The sequence below is a fragment of the Garra rufa genome, chromosome 12, assembly GCF_049309525.1.
Source record: "Garra rufa chromosome 12, GarRuf1.0, whole genome shotgun sequence".
Taxonomy (NCBI): domain Eukaryota; kingdom Metazoa; phylum Chordata; class Actinopteri; order Cypriniformes; family Cyprinidae; genus Garra; species Garra rufa.
The window spans coordinates 37,025,202-37,046,735 of record NC_133372.1 but is presented as its reverse complement, the minus strand read 5'-3'; the positions used below and the strand labels follow the sequence as shown (position 1 = coordinate 37,046,735).

The 21,534-nt window shown below is 35.3% G+C and overlaps 4 protein-coding genes across 6 annotated transcripts in view; 2 read left to right on the top strand and 2 right to left on the bottom strand.

Moving 5' to 3' along the window:
• Window positions 1-363: 363 nt before the first annotated feature.
• On the bottom strand, window positions 364-1,921 carry rbp7b (retinol binding protein 7b, cellular). Its single transcript, XM_073852169.1, has 3 exons — window positions 1,676-1,921; window positions 662-840; window positions 364-508 (listed from the first exon to the last, which is right to left on the bottom strand). Exons 1-3 carry the CDS (start codon window positions 1,746-1,748, stop codon window positions 392-394), a joined length of 369 nt encoding a protein of 122 aa, XP_073708270.1. The 5' UTR covers window positions 1,749-1,921; the 3' UTR covers window positions 364-391.
• A 1,792-nt stretch (window positions 1,922-3,713) lies between these two features.
• On the top strand, window positions 3,714-11,836 carry LOC141346459 (uncharacterized). 3 transcript variants are annotated; one of them, XM_073851319.1, is made up of 9 exons: window positions 3,715-4,019; window positions 4,192-4,287; window positions 4,397-4,459; window positions 4,562-4,641; window positions 4,732-4,862; window positions 4,938-5,004; window positions 5,103-5,232; window positions 9,884-9,934; window positions 11,703-11,836. In XM_073851319.1, exons 2-7 carry the CDS (start codon window positions 4,214-4,216, stop codon window positions 5,177-5,179), a joined length of 492 nt encoding a protein of 163 aa, XP_073707420.1. In that variant the 5' UTR covers window positions 3,715-4,019; window positions 4,192-4,213; the 3' UTR covers window positions 5,180-5,232; window positions 9,884-9,934; window positions 11,703-11,836. The 3 variants fall into 3 exon arrangements, with proteins under 3 accessions (XP_073707421.1, XP_073707420.1, XP_073707422.1); XM_073851320.1 differs by having other exon boundaries at window positions 3,714-4,287; XM_073851321.1 differs by lacking the exon at window positions 4,192-4,287 and having other exon boundaries at window positions 3,717-4,019.
• h6pd (hexose-6-phosphate dehydrogenase (glucose 1-dehydrogenase)) lies at window positions 6,392-17,719 on the bottom strand. Its single transcript, XM_073851318.1, has 5 exons — window positions 14,966-17,719; window positions 11,655-12,321; window positions 9,521-9,638; window positions 9,170-9,439; window positions 6,392-9,069 (listed from the first exon to the last, which is right to left on the bottom strand). The coding sequence occupies exons 2-5, from the start codon at window positions 12,300-12,302 to the stop codon at window positions 7,730-7,732; spliced, it is 2,376 nt and encodes a 791-aa protein (XP_073707419.1). The 5' UTR covers window positions 12,303-12,321; window positions 14,966-17,719; the 3' UTR covers window positions 6,392-7,729.
• The window catches only part of rbm19 (RNA binding motif protein 19), a 10,494-nt gene continuing 3,891 nt past the window's right edge, over window positions 14,932-21,534 (top strand). Inside the window, exons 1-2 of the mRNA XM_073852579.1 lie at window positions 14,932-15,042; window positions 21,080-21,240. Coding sequence (XP_073708680.1) covers window positions 14,932-15,042; window positions 21,080-21,240 — 272 coding nt within the window. The remainder of the gene's footprint in view (window positions 15,043-21,079; window positions 21,241-21,534) is intronic.

The following is a 21,534-nucleotide window of genomic DNA, read 5'->3' as shown; positions in this document are numbered from 1 at the left end:
ATTTATCATCATTCTTATCATCAGACTAAAACAAACACATTGCTTTAGTAGTGACATCAAAAATGCAAGACACATTATTGTTTTACATAAAGTTTTATAATTTACAAAGAAAATATAAAATAAATATTTTGTATATATTTTATTAAAGAGTCAAAAAGATGCTTTTAAAAACAACTATGGAAAAAAAATACAAAAAATATTTTAATATCGTTTAACAAACCTCCCATATCTTACTGATATATTAAATATTATTATGGGTTTCAGCAGATAATAGAAGGATCTTAGTAAACATCTACTTAAATGCTTTTTAAATGTGTTTTTGGTTGTGGGACAGCAGTTTACACCAATTCTGTAGAATGGCTCATAGATTGTTTTTCTTAAATGTTTAGGCCTATGTTTGACTCACAAGGTAAAGAGTGTCTCCCTCCATCCAGTGTGTCCATCCTCTGTTCTTCTTTTCTCCTTTCTGCACACACACAAGTTTGTCGTTGTCCCAGTTGACCGTTGTCTGTAGAAAAAATATATATATTAGCAGTGTTGCTCAATTCTGGTGTGTGTGTGTGTGTGTGTGTGTGTGTGTGTGTGTGTGTGTGTGTGTGTGTGTGTGTGTGTGTGTGTGTGTGTGTGTGTGTGTGTGTGTGTGTGTGTGTGTGTTTTCCACCTGGCATTTTCTGTTGTCCAGTCCTTTGGTGATTTCCTCATACTCTTCACCGATTTTAAATGAACAGGAATAGTTTCGGAAAGATGTAAAAGTTTTAATGGTGAAAGAGTCTCCGTCTTGCTCAAAAACTTTCTGTGGCTTTAGCATCCTCGCTATCTTTCGGGTGGCGAAATCAATTCCTGTATTACATATATTACATTGCACAAGGTTAAATCCATATTCTTAGTAAATACATTCACAATATCATTTCCCTTAATTGAAAATGAAAGAGCAAAGAAAATAAATAAATAAATATAAAAATATGTATATTTAAAATATACAAAATTAAAGTGCCTGCTAGAGTTGAAGTCAAAAGTACATACACCTTGCAGAATCTGCAAAATGATCATTATTTTACCAAAAAGATTTATAAAAAAGTACCCTATTCAAATCGATAAAGCATTGTTTTTTCTTCTGGAGCATCGGTAAGCATTTGAGCCTTCTATAATAGTTACATATGAGTCCCTCAGTTGTCCTCAGTGTGAAAAGATGGATCTCAAGATCATACAGTCATTGTCGGAAAGCGTTCAAATGCACAAAAATTCTGAAAAAACAAATAATTTGTGGGACCTGAAGGATTTTTCTGAAGACAAGCAGGCAGTTTAACTGTTTAAACAAGGGACTGACGCACAACTATCACACACACAAAAAAAAAAGTTGTGGATCATTCAAGTAGCAACACAGTATTAAGAATCAGGTGTATGTAAACTTTTGAACAAGGTCATTTTTATTAATTATTTTCTCTTGTGGACAATATGTAAATGTCTTTTATGTGAAATATCTTATTCAGGTCAGTACTAAACAAAAAATAACATACATTTTGTATGATCCCTTTTATTTATTTATTTTAATAATTAACACTTTACAGATTCTGCAAGGTGTATGTAAACTTTTGACTTCAACTGTATCTGTGTGTAAAATACCTAATATATAAAATATAAAAACCCTGAGACATGCAATGAATGACATACTCACCAAGAGCCACCATAAAGCCTTCAAAGTTTTGATTGTCCACTAAGTCCCAGGTTCCACTGTAGTCCGCAGGCATGCTTGATGTTGATCCTGAAGCGTTTCTGAAGCGTTTGAACCTAGAAGCTGGAATGGAAGCTGGAAGGTTGATGTGTGGAAATGAGAGAAGCAGATGTGGTGCGTCGTATTTCACAGCAGGTCTGTAGTAATATGGGGCAGGGGTGATTCCTAGGACACAAAAGCTATTTTAGAGGCTTGGTCAGAGGGGTTGTTCTCTGAGGCGGAACATAACTTTTACACACTGATTGTGTGTGTCCCGTGGGAACCCAAAAGAACAATGTAATTCGAAAGACACATGTTGCTTTGGCAGTGGGTTGAACTGGCACAACAGTTTGGCAAGAATTTAGCAATGTCAGAGATGCCTAGTAGGTTTGAGGTCATTTCATTATCTTTCAATTCCAATGCGGTACACTGCTTTTTCTTCTTGCTTTTTCTATTTAAAAAAAAAAAAGCCAGATAATGTTTAATCAAAATGACAAATTTCTTTCAGTCTTATGTGGGCAGGCATATTTTCTTGACCTTCTCATCTGGGAAATGCTTTAGAGGTCGTCTTGTGGCTGCACTGAGAAGAATTTAGTTCTCATATTGGTTTTGTAATTCATCTATTCAAAGTTCACACTGAAAATTCAGCCATCATTTACTTAGTGTGAATGTGTGGCAGTGAAGGTTCACAATAAATAAAAGCAAGACACCATGGAATTAAGTCTTTTGTGATAAACAGACCAAAATAAAATTGACCAAAAGTCATTCTTTTCTGAAAAGATGGGTTTCTAATTACAGTAGAATAATAATACTAACCTGAAGTGCTGTCCTGAATAAGATATTTCACATAAAAGGCATTTACATTTTTACATAGAGTTTTTTGTTGCTTGATAGTTGTTCATGAGTCCCTTGTTTAAACAGTTAAACTGCCCGCTGCTCTTCAGAAAACCCTTCAGGTCCCACAAATTCTTTGGTTTTTCAGCATTTTTGTGTATTTGAACCCTTTCCAACAATGACTGTATGATTTTGAGATCCATCTTTTCACACTGAGGACACCTGAAGCACTCATATGCAACTATAACAGAAGGTTCAAACGCTCACTGATGCTCCAGAAAGAAAAACGATGCATTAAGAGCCAGGGGTGAAAACTTTTGAACAGAATGAAGATTTGTACATTTTTCTTATTTTGCCTAAATATCTTCTTTTTTTTTTTTTTAATTTTGTACTACCCTTCACTTACATATTTCCCAGTGTATCCGTGTGGTGCGGCTGACAGAGAACAGCATGGGCAGTTTGCGCCCAGCGGATATTTTCCAAAATGGCGTTACGGTGATGCAGATAAGACGAATTGTTGAATAAAGTCGTTTTTTTTTTTTTTGCGTACAAAAAGTATTCTGGTCGCTTCATAAAATTCAGAAGAAACACTGATGGCAGATGGACTATTTTGATGATGCCTTTCATACTTTTTTGGGTATTGACAGTGGTATTTACCTAGCAGTCAACAGGACAGCGACAAGCCTCCCAGTTTTCATCCAAAATATCTTAAATTGTGTTCCGAATACGAACAGCTTTTACGGGTTTGGAACGACATAGGGGTAAATGATTAATGACTAAATGTTCATTTTGGGGTGGAGTAACACTTTAATGCATGATGTTTCCTTCTGAAGCATGAGTGTTTGAACCTTCTGTAATAGTTGCATATGAGTCCCTCAGTTGTCCTCAGTGTGAAAAGATGGATCTTAAAATCATAGTCATTGTTGAAAGGGTTCAAACACACAAAAATGCTGAAAAACCAAAGAATCCTTAGGACCTGAAGGATTTTTCTGAAAAACAGCGGGCAGTTTAATTTTAAAATTAGTTTGATTTTCTTGTGGACTATATGTAAACGTCTTTTATGTGAAATATCTTATTCAGTTTGGTACTAAATAAAAAAAAAAAACACGCATTGATCCCATTTATTTTGTTAAAATAATTAACATTTTGCAGATTCTGCAAACTTTTGACTTCAACTGTAAATTATTTTTTGAAGCTGCAATTCAAAATATTATCGGAATACCTTTTTTTACAAGAAAATATTTCGGTCTTTCTACTTTAAAATTTCTTACTAGCTTGTTAGCCTACTTGCTACTTGCCCTTTTTTCTTGCGAAATGTATAATAATGTGGTCCAGAATTTGAAATCGCTAAAACCATACTCAGACTAACCACTAGAGGGTGTCATTTGATATTACCATACCCAACCTATGATCTTGTTTCTCCCCCAGGGGCTACTAACTAACCTGCTATGCTGACTAGCATGAGACCTTTCTGGTAAGTCCTGTAATTCTTCTATGACTTTTCCCCCTCAGACTTAGCTCATTATGTAAATACTTGTTAATAATAATACATAATGTTTCAGTAAAATGCAATTTAGGGCCATAAATAATTTTCTCTCATTATAGCTGTACATATTGCTAATAAAAGTGTGTTCTGCTGTATATAGGATTGTCTGAGGTAACGGTACAATGCTTCACCACTTCTTAGTTCATGCAGCTTTTCAGACCAGCAGGTGGCTTCCAAGAGATCAAAGATTAAAATTGTAAGGGCTATCTATCTATCTATCTATCTACGAGGATTGATTTGTGTGTGTGTGTGTGTACAGAATGATGTTAAAAATCAAAATTGTCCAAATTGTTTTTCTCTGACAGTCAGATTGTTCTTTTCGTCTTTGTGGTGCTTTTCCTGGCACCACAGTTTTATGTTTTGTCAAGGTAAGTGACCTGTATAATGTTTAACAGATAGAAAAATCACTTTTACTTTTTATGTTTGTTTTTATGTGATATGTCTAATATTCTGCTGTAATGTTTTCACAGGCCAAAAACGTCTCGCTATTGTGAAAAGCCACTGTTGAACAATCTCATAGCTTTCATTGTGTTCTCCTTTGTGGCAACAGGTACTGATTTGGATATTTCTATGATTTATTTTGCATATTTCTATGCTTAAGTTGAAATGCTAATTATCAACCCTTCTTACTTGATTGAAGGTTTAGCTATAGCGCTTACACTCACTGACCCAGTTCCCAAGAGCATCAGGGTAGCTTTTCACCTATTTGGGCTGTTTGCTTTTATCCAGGGACTTTCCACAGTCATTCTTACCCTGTCTGCACCTCAGTGTGTAAGTGTAAAATAAGGTATTATGATTTAATGTGCAACAAATTAGGATTTATATATCACTTATTATTTTTCTCAGGCAAAGACCACCACAGAGTTGTATATATTTTCTTTGGTAGTCTCCTGGGCCTGCATACTCTCAACAGGTCAGATGATATACTTGCTTTTTGGTCAGTTTCATTCGAGAGTATTAAGTGTAGTAGAGAAACGTAAGAAATAACCATTGTTTTCCTTGTGCTTCCAGCTTTCTTTATGGTCAGAGGAGGCCTTTGCCTGGTCCACAGACTGTTTCCTCATTGGTTAAGAGATACGTGCCTCTAGGGTTGAAAATGAGCCAGTGCTGCTGTACAGACTTCTACTGACACTTAATACAGGTCCATTTATTATTTACAAGGTTTCAGTGGTTTTCAGACAATTGTGAGGCTCAGGTCAAGACGGGTTCTATTTAACGACACACATTTTCACTAATATTAGCATCCAAGGGAGGAGAAACGTAGGCAGACTGCTTACAGTTGAAGTTAAAAGTTTACATAAACCTTGCAGAATCTGCAAAATGTTAATTATTTTACCAAAATAAGAGGGGTCATACAAAATGCATGTTATTTTTTGTTTAGTACTGACCTGACAAAGATATTTCACATAAAAGATATTTACATATAGTCCACAAAAGAAAGTAATAGTTGAATCTATTAAAAATTACCCTGTTCAAAAGTTTACATACACTTGATTCTAAATACTGTGTTGTTACCTAAATGATACATAGCTGTTTGTTTTTTTTCCGGTTTGTTTGGTGAGAGTTGTCTATGAGTCCTTTGTTTGTCTAGAACAGTTAAAATTATTCAGGTCCTACAAATTATTATTATTATTATTATTATTATTATTTATTTTTTTAACATTTTTGTGTATTTGAACCCTTTCCAACAATCACTGTATGATTTTGAGATCCATCTTTTCACATTGAGGACAACTGGGGGACTCATATGCAACTATTACAGAAGGTTCAAACACTCACTGATGCTTCAGAAGAAAACAATGCATTAAGAGCTGGGGGGTGAAAACATTTTGAATTTGAAGATCAGGGAAAACCTATTTTGTCTTTTGGGGAACATATAATTATCTTTGGAGGTTCTAAAGGGCAGTACCAAATGAAAAAATATATATATATTTTGGCAAAATAAGAAAATCTTTACACATCTTCTTTCTGTTCAAAAGTTTTCACCCCCTGCCTCTTAACGCATTGTTTCCTTCTGGAGCATCAGTGAGCATTTTAATCTTTTATAATAGTTGCATACGAGTCCTTCAGTTGTCCTCGTGAAAAGATGGATCTCGAAATCATACAGTCACTGTTGGAAAGGGTTCAAATAGACAAAAAAGCTAAAAAAAAAAAATTTTTGGGACCTGAAGGATTTAACATTTTGCTTAACATTTTGTTGTGTATGTAAACTTTTAACTTAAACTGTATATACAAATTGTATTTTAATTGTTTGGGTTCAATTTGGACTTTCCTGACTCCAAGACAAAAAATGAAACAGATGATTTCAAAAATACATTTTATTGCTATGTTGTAAAACCACTGCAAAATATGAAATGATGTATGTGATTCCATGTAATACAGCTTAATAGCATAACAAAATGTCATTAAAACAGATAATGGAAAAGCAAGACACTTTATTTAAAAGTGTCTATTCAAATATGTTAAACCGCTCAGAAAGGCACATAGTTCATTGAAATACTCACAATAGGATCTACAATCTACAATTTGTTTTAATACATTTTGTATTGATAGGCACCTTAACATAGGAATCCATTTAAAACTGTGGAAATACACAATGTTTTATTAACATTTTCACATTAGATGATTAGAAGCCTGTGGAATGTAATGTTATTCTGATTCACTACAAAATGATAAATCTGTGGTTATGAATCAGACAATGCTGTCCAGCTGGTCAGAAACAACTCCTGTGGTGTTTCATAAAGCATGCAATGCTGACTAACATCCGCTTCTTAGATTTTAAACAACACAGTATGAAAACTTTACAAAGGCATTCATGTTCAGATATAAAACCATTGTAAGGTGTTGTGCCTTTTCAGCTGTTCTACACATAATGAACCTTTGTTTTTTTCTGAGGTATGACAAAAATCTTTGACACTAATACATTGTCAACAATGCAGTCCTGGAATGGTTTTATCAACTAAGGCCATCAATAGAAACTCAATTCAGTCTAAAGTTGAAACAGTATGTTAACATATGTTCTGTCCTGAAAACACTGGATATGCTATCTTAGGTACATGTGATGTGTTTTATTAGAATCTCCTAACCTGAGGTTTGTGATTATTATGTCTAGAACAGGATTTAATTAACACCATTTAATTAAAATCTTTCAATAAAGAGGAGGGAGAGAAACCAAATGGGTTTTTGTTTCCTCTGAAGAACAAAGATGACCAGATGGATAATTGGAGCAATGTAAAAAGTAAAAAAGTCAAAGCATTCAAATATATGTTTTATCTGATCACTGCTTGGTCACAAATGTAAAAAAGTGCTTGATTTGGAATTAAATTGTCTGTTTAGTGGTTTCTAAACAGTGTGATCTTGAAATAAGGATTTCAGCAACATTAGAAGATTAATTATTTGGAAAAAAAAAAAAAAGTTATTGTGAGCTACTAGAGTTCCTGAGATTTGAAGTGGTCATTCATTTATAATGCAGTCAAATTGCAACGTCCTTATCACAGCATTAAAATAACTCTCACGCATATCACACCACAATTGGTGTGAAAATTAAACTTCAACTTATACTCCTCAATCATTCCCAATACAGCATTCAATTTGAGCTATATATTTTACTGACCGATTTGTACCGGTCTTTAGACCGTTTATCCTAACAATGCATCATAGTCAATGTACCATATTAGAGTACCACTCTTCGGCTGTACTTTGGTGATGGGATACTTGAATGATTCACCTTTAATTCGGCTGAGTTGACTGACAAGTTCATGCTTACTCTTGCCCATAATTAAAACACCTACCCTTCGAGCCTTATTGATAGCTGTGAATGTTAGACTCATTCTCTGGTGAGGTTTAATAGGACTTTCTGTCAGAATCACCAACCGTTCCTCATCATTTTCCAACTTGGTGTCTTGGAATATAGAGGCTGTGTGACCATCCTGGCCTACGCCGAGGAGGATGTAGTGGAAGCTGGAGCCGTTGACGTATTTCTTGATTTCCTTCTCATATAATGTTGGACCACCATCTTCTTCCACACATAACCGTTGGGTGAGATGCACAGGCATGGGGTGGATGTTGAAGTAGGGTATGCGGATATGCTGAAGCAGGAGATCGTGAATGGACCGGAAGTTGGAGCCTGATTCAGTATGTGGCACACAACGCTCGTCCACTTGCCATATGTGAGTGTTGCACCATGGAAAGGTGTAGAGGTTCATGGCCAGCGCACGGAGCAGTGCCACCGGGCTAGAGCCACCAGACAGCGCCAGGTGAAACTGGCCTTCTTCACGAATAGCCTCCTCGGCAGCAAGGAGAAGATCAGAAGCTAGGCGCTCCACCAGTTCTTGTGCCCAGGCAGATATCATTTCAGAACTACGGTACTTCCCTTGCATCACCTGGAAGTTGTCTTCGGCACCAGGGTTGATCACATTGACCACGGCTTCATGGCTAAAAGAGACCTCGTTGCCCCTCAGCTGAAAGTTCAGCAGGTTACCATTGGCTAAGCCACCTGGATACACCCGTGGAAAGACCCGACTCAGGCTTTCAAGTAGGGGAGTCCAAAATGCCCAGGAGGCAAGGAGTCCATCAGCACTAATGAAGCTATCCTTCCGTCCAAAGAAGACGTGTGAGATCAGCTCGCAATAAGCCTCTCTGGGTGTGACCGGTGACTGGATGTAATAGTCACTAAGTGATAACCCCAGCACATTCACATCTTTGTATTCGGTGACCTCCTTCCAGTCACCACTGTTTACAAGTTCAGGCTTGAATAGGTTCTTGCTCACAAGAATCGCAGGGTACTGTAGGTTTCCATGACCCAGATAAAATACAATCTGTTTGGATTTGCACTGCACACTGTTGGGATCCTGGACGCAAAATACGTCGCTTTTGAAAAGAACACGTGCGTAAGAAACCCGTTCGTCAAGTGCCTTACCTGAGGTCATAAATATGGGGATACCCTCATATTGCGCATTATCAACGTGAATGACGATACCTGTAAAAACAATTATTGCACTTTTTACTCGCTGTAAGCATTTTTCTTGTGTGCATATAAAACATACTAAATGACATAGCTACAAAGCTTCTCCACTCACCTGCAAATGTGGGGGTCATGCTAAAATAGTCTTTTGTTTTATTTAGCTCTTCCTGAACCTCTCCATTGTAAGCTTGGTACTGACCCACAACCGCATTCTTGTTATCTATGTATTGAAGGGAAGCCAAGAAATTAAGCTTGTTTTGCAGTATCTCTTTGCTGTTGGACAGGTTTGCAGGAAGGTTCATTAACATAAGGGTCATGACCTCTGTGAGGTGGTTTTGGATCACATCTCTGATGACACCATATTGATCATAAAACTGGATCCGGCCTGAAATAAATGATAGATTGTAAGTGCTAAAGTAATCGCTGAGAAGATAAGCTGTGTTTATAAGCAACTCAAAACTAGTACCTTTGGCATCCAGCGTTTCCTTCAATACAATTTCTATTCTTTCAATATGGTGCTTGTTCCAGATAGGGTCCAGAAGTTTCTTATTCTCTTTCCTAAATGGCAGTATTTTAGATACAACCTTTGGGACAGAAAACAAATATATTTTTAAAGCACATGTAGATAGTTCATGTGTACCATTCAAAAGTTTGGGGTCAGTAAGATTTTTTTCTTGATACATAAATGATACACAATGATATGTTACAAAAGATTTGTATTTCAATTTTCAAGTTCTTTTAAAGGTGCAGTATATAATATTGACAGCTAGTGGTTGAAATGCTGTAGTCTAAATTCAAAATATTGTTTCTCCTGCCCCCTCTTCCTCAGACTCCATGCTCACACGGGTTGCCAGATTGAGGACACACAAGAGAAGAAAAGGTGACAAGCTTTACACACTGTAAGTTTCAGAGCTGATTTATTCACGTTTTAATATCCCTGTAGTCAAAAATGTTTCAGATGGATGATGAAACGCTTTAGGTCGGGTAGAATCTGCAATCTCTGACTAGTTTGTTGCCTGTTTCAGTGGCTGCAGTACACACTGTTTTCTGCCAAGTGGCAACCCAGGGGGTGTTCCATAAAACAAGTTTACCAAATAAGTCAGGCTTATTTCAGTTAGTCTGACTTATTTTGAGCCAAATCAAGTGACAATAAGTCAGACTAACTAAAATAAGCCTGGCTTATTTGGTAAACTTGTTTTATGGAACACCCCTCCAGGGTGTCAAAATACTATTAGGTAAACTGCCAATGGGCGAAATCACAAAGACTAAAATAAAAACACATTCTGACACAGAATGCACATTTTCAAAGCAGAATAATTAGCTGTAGGAAAGTTTTTTGGAGAAACAAGTATGTGAACTTAGCATGTTACCTAAATATCTGTAAACATATTATGGTATTTTATGCTAAAATTATATACAGCACTTTTAAACTTTATATTCATAAAAAAAAATCAAATGTACTTTGATTAAATAAATACATCCTTTGTAAGTATAAGTAGGATGGCGTTTTAGTGCCACGTTAAAATCTAAATCTAAAATTATGAGATAAAAGTCCAAAAATAAAGATCAAGAATAAAGTCAAAGTTACGAGAATAAAGTTGTAATATTTAGAGAATAAAGTCAAACTATTTTGAGAATAAAGTCGAAATTAAAGCGTAGCAATTAAAGTTATAATATTTTGAGAGTATAGCCTGCACATGCAAATGGCCTCGATTGGGAGCACCGGGAGAAGTTGCCAGGTGACCAGAATTTATTTGAATATATGTGGAATTATTAATAGAAATCATACCATGTGTTGCACTCACAAGGACATTATGCTTGGAAATAATATTTCACGTGTTTGATTGCATTCATTAGGCCAATAATAGCAATAAGCTTTGTGCTTTTGGTACTTTTAATATAAAACAAAGTCTCAGCTTTCAAAATCTGGCAGTTTTATAGGGAAATATAAACAATGCGACAATCGTTTTATTAAATTATACAGTTTTCTTTGGGAAAATTACACCATCTACTCCGCAAAAACGTCTGTTGCGTCCAATCTTTCATTCTTCACATGTATTTAAATAAAAATACCAGTTTTTATTTGTAGTGCGCCAGCCACCCAATAATGTCAATAATTTTGTGCTTTGTTGCTTTTAATAAAACACATTATTGTAATAGACATATTGTTTGTATTTCGCTATAAAACCGACAGATTTTGAAAACAGAGATTTTGGAATATCTCTTGGTGGTCCCAATCCAGGCCATTTGCATGTGCAATAGGCTAGCCTAGAACAAACTCTCAAAATATTATAACTTTAATCTCGTAATTTCTCCGAATTATCATATTTTTTTACTTTATTCTCGAAACATTCCAACAATATTCTTGAAACATTTAGATTTTTTTCTCATAAATTTGACTTTATTTTCACAATATTTCAACTAAATTCTCAAAATATTCTGACTTTATTCTCATAATATTTCGACTTTATTCTAGTAATGTCAGATTTTTTTATGTGGCACTAAAACGGCATCTTAAATACTTTTTTCAAAAACATAAAACTTTGTGCATTTTTGAACAATTGTGTATGTTAGTGCATGTTAATAAATTAACATTGTACCTGTTTCCCTAAATAGTGGTCAATCCTGTACATCTCCTCTTCTTTCAGCTTGTCTGACAGTTTTTTATCAAGGGCCTGTGCGCTATAAAGGTCGTGGCCAAATGGCTTCTCCAGTACCACCCTCAGCCATGCGTCAGATGGGGGGCGACAGGTGTTGTTGACCTTCTCAGCAATGTCTGCATATGCAAAAGCAGGAACAGACAGGTAAAAGAACCTCCCTGCTTCGACCATACCCTCCTGTTCTAACTGCTGTTTGATCTGCTGGTTGAGCTTCTCATAGTCCTCAGCAGTCTTCAGCTGGAGGTACTTGGACAGATGCAGGAACTGGTCTTTGACCAAAGCACAGCGCTCCGCGGTGAGCTCCGGAGGGCAAGCCAGCTCTTTTAAGATCCCAAACAGTACCGGCGTCCCTTGGTCGGTCGGCGAAAGACCCCCACCATAAAATGAGAAGGTGTGTCCTTTGCCTACCTGATCAGCATAGAGCTGGAAAAAGCCTTGCCACAGGTACTTCCTGGCCAAGTCACCTGTCCCACCCACAACTACCACAGTCACATGCCCAAGACTCTTCTTAGGCTCATGATTATCTGTGAGGCCTGTCTGCCAGCATATGATGGCCATTAGCAGCAGCTCCCATTTTATCCTCAGCATTGTAATATAAAAGCCAACCCTTTGAAAAGAAATACAAAAAATACATAAGCAGAAAAACTGTGAATAGTTATGCATGAAGTATGAGAAATGCATTCAGAAGCCAGATTATAGAGTTTGCTTCATTGGTTTATTGATGGCTCTATTTCCCATCCATAACTCGGTATAAAGTGAACACCTTTTGCAAACAGGCTGATGATTACACACTAGACTCAATCCTCACATTAAACATATGGAGCTATTAGCACAGCAACAAGATAAGACTTTAGTCCCTAAATAAACATTTTAGAAGTATTAAGAATTGCAACTGGATTCTAAATTAAAGTAGGAAAAAAGTACTATTTTTATTGTGATTATAAATGTAATAATGTTTACATTAATATTTAGCCATTTTAAAATATATATATAATATACTACCAGTCAAAAGTTTTTGAACAGTATGATTTTTAATGTTTTTTTTTTTTTAAGGAAGTCTCTTCTGCGCACCATTTCTGCATTTATTTGATTCAAAGTACAGCAAAAACAATCAAATTTTAAAATATATTTTACTATTTATAATAATAGTTTTCTAATTTAAATATATTTTAAAATGTAATTTATTGTGATCTTGTGATCAAAGCTATTTTTTTTTTTTTTTTTTTTTGCATAATTACTCCAGTCTTCTGTGTCACATGATCCTTCAGAAATCATTCTAATTTGCTGATTTGCTGTTCAGGAAACACTATTATTATTAATACTAATATTTAAAACAGTTGAGTATTTGTTTTAGGATTAGATTAGATTAAAAACTTTACATTTATCTGAAACAAAAACTTTTTGTAACATACACTATACCATTTTTGGGGGGGCGGGGTTGGGGAATGATAGAAATGAATATTTTTATTTAGCAAGGATGCTTTAAATTGAGCAAAAGTGATGATAAAAACATTTATAATGTTACAAAAGATTTCTATTTCAGATAATGCTGTTCTTCTGAACTTTCTATTAATCAAGGAAACCTAAAAATTTTACTCAGCTGCTTTTAACATAAAAATAATTACAAATGTTTTTGAGCAGCAAATCAGACTATTAGAATGATTTCTGAAAAATTACTGTGGAGTAATGATTCTTAAAATTTAGCTTTGAAATCACAGGAATAAATTCTATTTTAAAATTTATTCAAATACAAAACAGCTTTTTTAATTGGTAAAAATATTTTTTTAAATTTGACTGTTTTTGCTGTACTTTAGATCAAATAAATGCAGGCTTGGTGAGCAGAAAACTTTTGATAAATATACTTATTTTATTTTTTTGTTGCTGATACATATATTCAATATATTTAATGCATTAAAATAAACCTAAATGAAGTCTACATGTAATTAATTTCAACGTATAATCATTACAACACATAAGTGCATAATCACTGTGATGTTTCAACACAAAACTGTTAGGATCAGTAATAATGAGTCATGTCTGCAAGTAACGGTGCCTTTTAATGTTTTAACATACTAAAGTCCATGAACATATTTTCTTTACTCTTCTTTCTTATTTAAAAAAAAACTATAACTAATAAGTACAACCAAATCCTGTTATTTGCTCTTATCAGGTGTTTCTTTACTGGCAATAATTTTATTGTGACACATATACAGTATGGTCTATGATAAGACCAAGTCCAGACATAGGTCACATCTTCTACAGACATGCTATACCTGGACTTATTGGGAATAATGAGTAAAAACAATAACCACGGTAGTGCAAATGTAATCTCTAGGTGAGTATTCACCCTCACAATCAAGGTTAAGCCAAAAGCCCCAGAACAAACAAAAAAGACTATATTTACAGGAAAAGACATGAATGAAATAGAAGGTCACACAACAAAGAAGGAAACCAATATGGTGACTACAGTTTGTGTTAGAGTGTTACAGTTGAGAATTCCTGGAATTATTCTGATATATATCTCACAGACATCAAACCAGGATGAGTGTGATTTCACAACTCATGATGACTTTGTGTGAAGGCCAAAGATTACAGAGTACACACACAACCCTAATGCTTAAACAGAGCAAGCACTGTTTGCACATTAGGGTGTTGCAAATTGATAAACATAGAGGCCTTATGTAGACTTAAAATAAATACAACAATTCCTTGTAACAAGCAAGACTATAAATGAGCATAACAGGATGCAATAGAGTTAAACAGCTGCTGCAGAGAACTGATGTAATTCAGTACATACTCAGGTCTATTCCTCTTATTCATGTTATAGTTTGAACAATATAAACATTATTATGAACATATATTTGATTAATTATAGCTGTATTATTTACACTATGAAAATGAATTACGTCCCTTTAAAATCATGTCACTTGAAATGTACAATACTAATGCGGACACCAAAATACTTATCAAAAATGTGTAAATTAATATGATTGATCCAGTTAAACGTAACCTTTTATCGGTTCACGTTTATTACATTTTAAAATATGAGAATACACTGCATTATAGGCGGATGTGAGTATACTATCAGCACGAAGTACATAAACAGTTCCTGACAGCACCTGTTATGGCTAACTAACACAGGCAGGGAAATAAAACCTAACAACTGTTATGTACATATAATTTCTGCAGAGAGAGTGACACATACATAAGGACAAAGATGGATTTGACAGGGAGAGACTGTGAGGACATACCTGAATCACCTCTGGACAGTGACAGCTCAAACGGCGTGAACTGGCGGATAGTGACATATTACAAACAAGCGTTTCCAGTACGTGATCACGTGATCGCGCCGCTGGTTAATCATGTGGTTTGAGCACGTAACTTTCGAGCTTTTAAAAATTACGTTCACTGATAACACTGCGACTCGTAAATATGTGAAACGCTTGATGAGCGATTAAAACACCTATTATTTAAGCGTAAATATCATAACAGAGGTGTGTACTGAGAGGGGCGATTTAAAAGCGAGCGGGTGCTGTGAAACAAACAATTAAATCAATAGCCGGTTTAAAGTCCGCGTTGAGAAGCAGGTTGTGTGTACATTAGAAACGCATCCGTTTTAAAGTTTGGATTTTTTTTTATTATTTATTGTTTTATCTATCATTTTAGCATTTATTAATTAATTATCCAGAATTTAGCATCGAAACATGTAACTTAAATGCACTGCTGTTGGTGTTATGCAGATCGTTTGTTGCCCAAAGGGGGGCGATATTTGTCAAGAGGTGCTGATTGAATGACTTCTAGCGAGGCTTTTTATACACAGATTTTATTAAGTTATAAAATTAATAAAAATGTTATGCTGCAGATAAAATTAAAGACACGTCGACGAGTTTTTAAAACCACAAGAGTTACAAACCTGCAGATAATTGAGGTTAGACTTTCTTACACTTGATTTCTCAATATATTGAGCAATGGGTTTTCATCAGTGTGATCTTCAAGACAGTTTTCTTATCTTTGTGTACATGTGTGTGCATTCCTCTTTTGCACATTACCTTTTTTCGTTTAGAGAGAGAAAGAGTCTTAGGCAAAGAGTATTCAAACAAGAACCATTCACCTCAGGAAAAATGTAAAGTCACTCACCCTCTGATTCAGCTGAAACTTTCTGAACCTGCTTTAAACCTTATAGTGAACACCTAAAAGTTCTACGGAAAAAAATAAATAAAAATCAAATATACAATAACAAATGTTTCCAATCTATACACTACCAGTCAAATGTTTTTGGACAGTAAGATTCTTAATGTTTTTTAAGGAAGTCTTTTCTGCTTGCAAGTCTGCATTTATTTGATCCAAAGTACAGCAAAAGCAGTAATATTGTGACTTTTTAAAATGACGTTTTTTATTTGAATAAATGTAAACATTTAATTTATTCCTGTGATTTCAAAGCTGAATTTTTAGGGTCATTACTGCAGTCACATGATCCTTCAGAAATCATTCTAATATTCTGATTTGCTGCTCAAAAAAAAACATTTATTATTATGTTGAGTACAGAAGAAACATTGTATTACTATTATTAATATTTAAAACAGTTGAGTACATTCTTTCGGGATTATTTGATAGAAAGATTTAAAGATCAGCATTTATCTGAATTAAAAAGCTTTTGTAACATTATACACTATACCATCCAAAAGATTGGAGTCAAAAGCTTGGGAAAGAAATTATTAAAAAAAAAAAGAAAACTTTTATTTAGAAAGTATGCTTTAAATTGATCAAAAGTGATAATAAAGACATGTGTAATGTTACAAAAGATTTCTATTTAGGATAAATGCTGTTCTACTGAACTTTACTTATTAAAGCAACCTGAAATTTTTTTGACTCAGCTGTTGACTCAGTTTTTAACATGATAATAACAATAAATGTTTTTTGAGCAGCAAATCAGAATTTTAGAAGGATTTCTGATGGGTGTTGTGACTGGAGTAATGATGCTAAACATTCAGCTATGAAATCACAGGAATAAATTACATTTTAAAATATATTCAAATATAAAACAATTATTTTAAATAGTAAAAATGTTTCAGATTTGTACTGTTTTTACTGTACTTTGGATCAAATAAATGCAGTCTTGGTGAGCAGAGGAGACTTCTTTTGACTGCTAGTGTAGATTGGTTTCAAAAAACTTTTTTTTTTTTTTTATCAGAATTCATCAACATTTGTGGATGCCAGTCAAAGGAGACAGAGATTCTTTGAAGCCAGATGGTGTAGATGGCATCTACCACCAGAGGCTAATGAGGCTATGTTAACCAGTCAAACCTTGACCCCTTGATCCCTACCAGCCTAACATAGCACATGCTAATGGTGTGAGTTTGGGGTAGGGGTATTCAACCAGTGGCAGATGGAGAGAGTTTAGGAAAGCTGTTTGAAAACAGCCTATTGTTCAAAATGAATACTAGCTTACTAAATACTGTGCAGTGTGCACTATATACTGCCTGTTTAAAAAAATGTAAGTAAAGCAAGCTACTTAAGTCTCCATAATGTTCTCTAATAGCAAACTGTGGTAGTAGCAAACACTTGTGAGTGTCAACTTTTTTAAATATATTTTAGTGTAATGTGTCACAGTATGCTCAAACAATAAATTAGAAAAGAGATTGCAGTTATTGTTACTTCCTGTTAATTTGTTGTACAGGAATTGGGAAGTCAAGTCATGCGAGCATTTTGGGATGCAGTATTCTAAGCATACTGAAAATCTGCATGGTGTGTGTATTATACATACTATATATTGCACGATAACATAGCTATTATTGTTCTATTTGGTGATACGAGTAGCTCAAACATTATATAAATTTAGACCACACACACATCAGCAAAATAAAAGCATTGTTTTAATGTTATCATCCTTCTGCAGGTTCTGTTCCATCATATAATGTTTCCTACGGCTATTATTGTTTAAATACTTGTTAAATTGAGAGTCACTCATCACTGTTTGTATCCAAAACATTTCTTGCAGCTACATGTTTAATGTTTCTGCAAAATGTAGTCAGAGAAATTAATACATGAATAAACAACTTCATAGCTTTTCTTGGTAATGTTTTATTTTTGTATGATTTTATTGGTTTTTAGACAACAAATGACACTAACACAAACTTATAACACATATATGCATTCAAATACTGTATATACAAACAGAAAGGCCTTCCTAGCACAAGACATTTCTGCTCATTTTTCTTCTTTTCTTAGTTGCCATTAGTCGTTATTGCAGTTAACTAAAACTAAGTAGACTAAAATTTTGTTAATTGGAATAAATAAAATAAAATAAAAAGTAATAAAAACTACACAGACCTATTTAAAATAATAATAAAAATAGCTGCAAGCAGCGATTACCGGGGTTTAATCGCTTTAAGACAGTAAGGCACATGAAAAAAGACATTACATATTATTAAGCAAGCCTGTATCCACCTAAATCAATGATTAAAAAGGCATTTTTGGTAAATCCTGGTAATTTACCATAGAAATATGATGTTTTTTAATGTTTATGTCCGATCTCCCTAAAACATTGCATGCTTGTTTAGAATCACTTGTGGCATGTTCTCACCAGGTTTCATGAAGTTTTGAGTTTTTTCGTTTAGGCTTTATAGGCTTTTGGGTATATTTGGACGATCCCTTTTCTAAATGACCCCGTCATAGCTTCCCAAATGGTAAATATATATTTAGTTTTTTGATAATTATTGACCTAGAGAGTCCAGAGAATTGCACTGCAGTGTTTTTTTCCAGATTGAGTGAAAAACCTATGACTTGTTTGAAAAAGTAGGTTTTTTTTTTTACATTTTCTTAATCATTTAACAACAGTTTGATTAACAGCATTGGTTCTAGAGGCAAAGTTGTTCGGATTGAGGAGGTCTGTCGTATGATACGAATGTTGTGTGTTTGTGTGAAAAAACGTGCATTTACGCCCATAAAAAATGCGATATCACCCCCCCCCCCCCAGTGGCCGATTTCTTATAAATTTCTCACATATCTTTGGGGCCGTAAGTCAAATATGCCCACCGAGTTTCGTTCCGATCAACCTCCGTTAACCTTGTCTAATAGGTGAAATTTTTTTGACTCAGCTGTTGACTCAGTTTTTAACATGATAATAACAATAAATGTTTTTTGAGCAGCAAATCAGAATTTTAGAAGGATTTCTGATGGGTGTTGTGACTGGAGTAATGATGCTAAACATTCAGCTATGAAATCACAGGAATAAATTACATTTTTTTAATAGGTGCTCAAATTTCATCGGCCAATGGTGGCCATATATTTTGAGATATGCAAATATCCTTATAGGTTGTGTGGTTATGGCCGTTGTTATGTTTTTTCCTTCTTATAGAGCCACTAAGTGGCCAAGCGCTGTGAGTTTTTTCATGTGACCTTAGATTTAGCTCTTACATACGTGTTTGGTGAAGATATCTCACTCCATTCAAAAGTTATAGTTGTTTTCAGTAAAGGCAGCCTGCCCCTTTTAAAAGTTTTGGCATCCCTTTGCGACAGACGGTCGAAAGTTTGACTTTTTAGGGGTTCAAGCGTGTAGCGCTGAAACCTTATTGTAATTGATGGTCACGGATCAGCTATCTCTATGTAAAACTGACTGCGCAGATAAAACCGTAAGTTGTAGAGACTTGAAACTTGGTGGGATGGTAGTACTCATACTGCCGACAACATCACAAAGACTCGAAAAAGTACCAAGTACGAAATCGCTCAAACTCCTAAACCACCAGTCTCAGGATCAAATGTCTGATGTTGTTGAAATCCTTGCGTGGATTTGATCGTGAGCCTGGCGAAATATTTGGGTATTTTGGATTTTTTGCAAAACCTACTTTTGCGAACTAGTCCTAGGTTTTTCGCCCGATCGGAACCAAACCAGTGCAGAAAGATTCTCTGGAGAGCGAATATCAATAATTATCAAAAAATTTCAACTCACTGTCGCAAAGGGACTCCAAAATGTTTGAAAGAGGCACGTCAACTTTTAGTAAAATGCTTATAACTCCTGAACGGTGTGAGATATCTTCACCAAACTCAGGACGCTTATGTAGGATCAAAATCTGAGGTCACAATACAAAAATCATGGAGCCTGTCCACTTAGCGGCCCTACAAGAGAAAAATAAATCATAAAAATGACTATACCTGCGCAGTGCGCAACCATGTCCTTTCAACTTGAAAATTGCTGTGCATGGTCTTGGTCCAAAGTGCCACAAGTATCTATAAGGACATTTGCATTTCTCAAAAAAAAAAAAAAAAAATTCCACCATCGGCCTATTAGACATGGTTCACCGAGGCTGATCAGAACGAAACTCAGTGGGCCTGTTTGACTCACAGCCCCGAAGGTCTGTGAAATTTTTTTTGAAATAAATCGGCCATTGGGGGGATGATATGAATTTTTTAAGAGCGCAAACAATTGTGTATTGTGTGGTTTTTCGCACATACACTCGATATTCATATCATATGACAGAACTCCTCATTCCAGACAAATTTGCTCCATATAGTCAAAGGTTCTTTAAAGAACCATTTAATTGCTTATCTTTTTATAATCCGAAGAGACTTCTTTCGCACAAAGAAGCTTCTGTGAAACAGAAAGGTTCTTCAGATGTTAAAGGTTCTTTATGGAACCATTTAGACAAAAATGTGCTTCGATGGCATTGTGAAGCACCATTATTTTTAAGAGCGTAGGACATGTTCACAAAAGAAGATTTGTCATAAAATGCAAAATACCCCCCAAAATGAATGATTTTATTAATTACACTTTGTACTTCCCCAGGTAAAAAAAAAGTGCTGTTTTCACTTAATATGCTAAAAATGAGTAATCTTAAGAGCATCTAAGTGAATTCAAATGTGCTATTTTGGGGCAGCATTGGGACATCATATTCATGTCCCAAAATAGCACATTCAAGTACACTTAGATGTTCCTAAAATTAATTTTTAGGTGAAAATAGATCACCTTAAATACATTATGAAAGTGCACTTTTTCTGCCTGGGATCTTTCCAGAATTGCTAAATAGCTTTATACTCCCACACACAAAGATTACATGTCTTACACATTGGGCTTATCAGTGTTGCCAGATGCATGAGAGATTTTATACCCAGATGCACATGTACTCCCAGCTGAGACCACACTAGCGTAGGCCTCCCAGCTAGATCACCAGTTAAGGTCAAAGTGAGATGTAAACTGTAAACTAAGTGACAGAAGTTCCTGTTTGTGTGACAAGTGTCTCTGGTGTAGCAAGTTTGCGAGTGTGTGCGCATATGTGTCATGCAGGAAAAAATCAGGGAGCTCAGCTGTCTCCGTTTTAACGTGCTGCCAATGGGTCTACGTGTGATTTGAGTGTGTGAGTGTGTTAAAGGGAGATGGAGGTAAGAATGGCTATGGCACCAGGGGGCTCATTGTGTGTAAGATCTCCCACACTTCTTACAACCGTCCATGTTCTTCCCATCACCCTCTTCCCACTGCCACCCTGCCACTTGCCTTCCTTCCTATAGATTCAAGTGCTTTGTTCCTCCGTAAGTCCTTTGTTCTTCCTTCGGCACAACATTCCAATCAAGCTGAGCACGCAAACACATGCATATGAATGTGTGCTATCCTCTTTATTGTGCCTCTTCACCAACACACATTACATTCATCATCCCTGTGTTTAAGCACTGACTAATTTAAAGCTCTGCCTGCTACTTAAGAGCTCAATACTGGCAGATTAACGAAGTGAATGACGCTGTTAGTTAGGCGGCGGATCAAAGAAACAGCATTTCTTTAGAGGAGAACTTGTGAAATATATGCTGACGATGTTTGTGTACTAATTGTGTT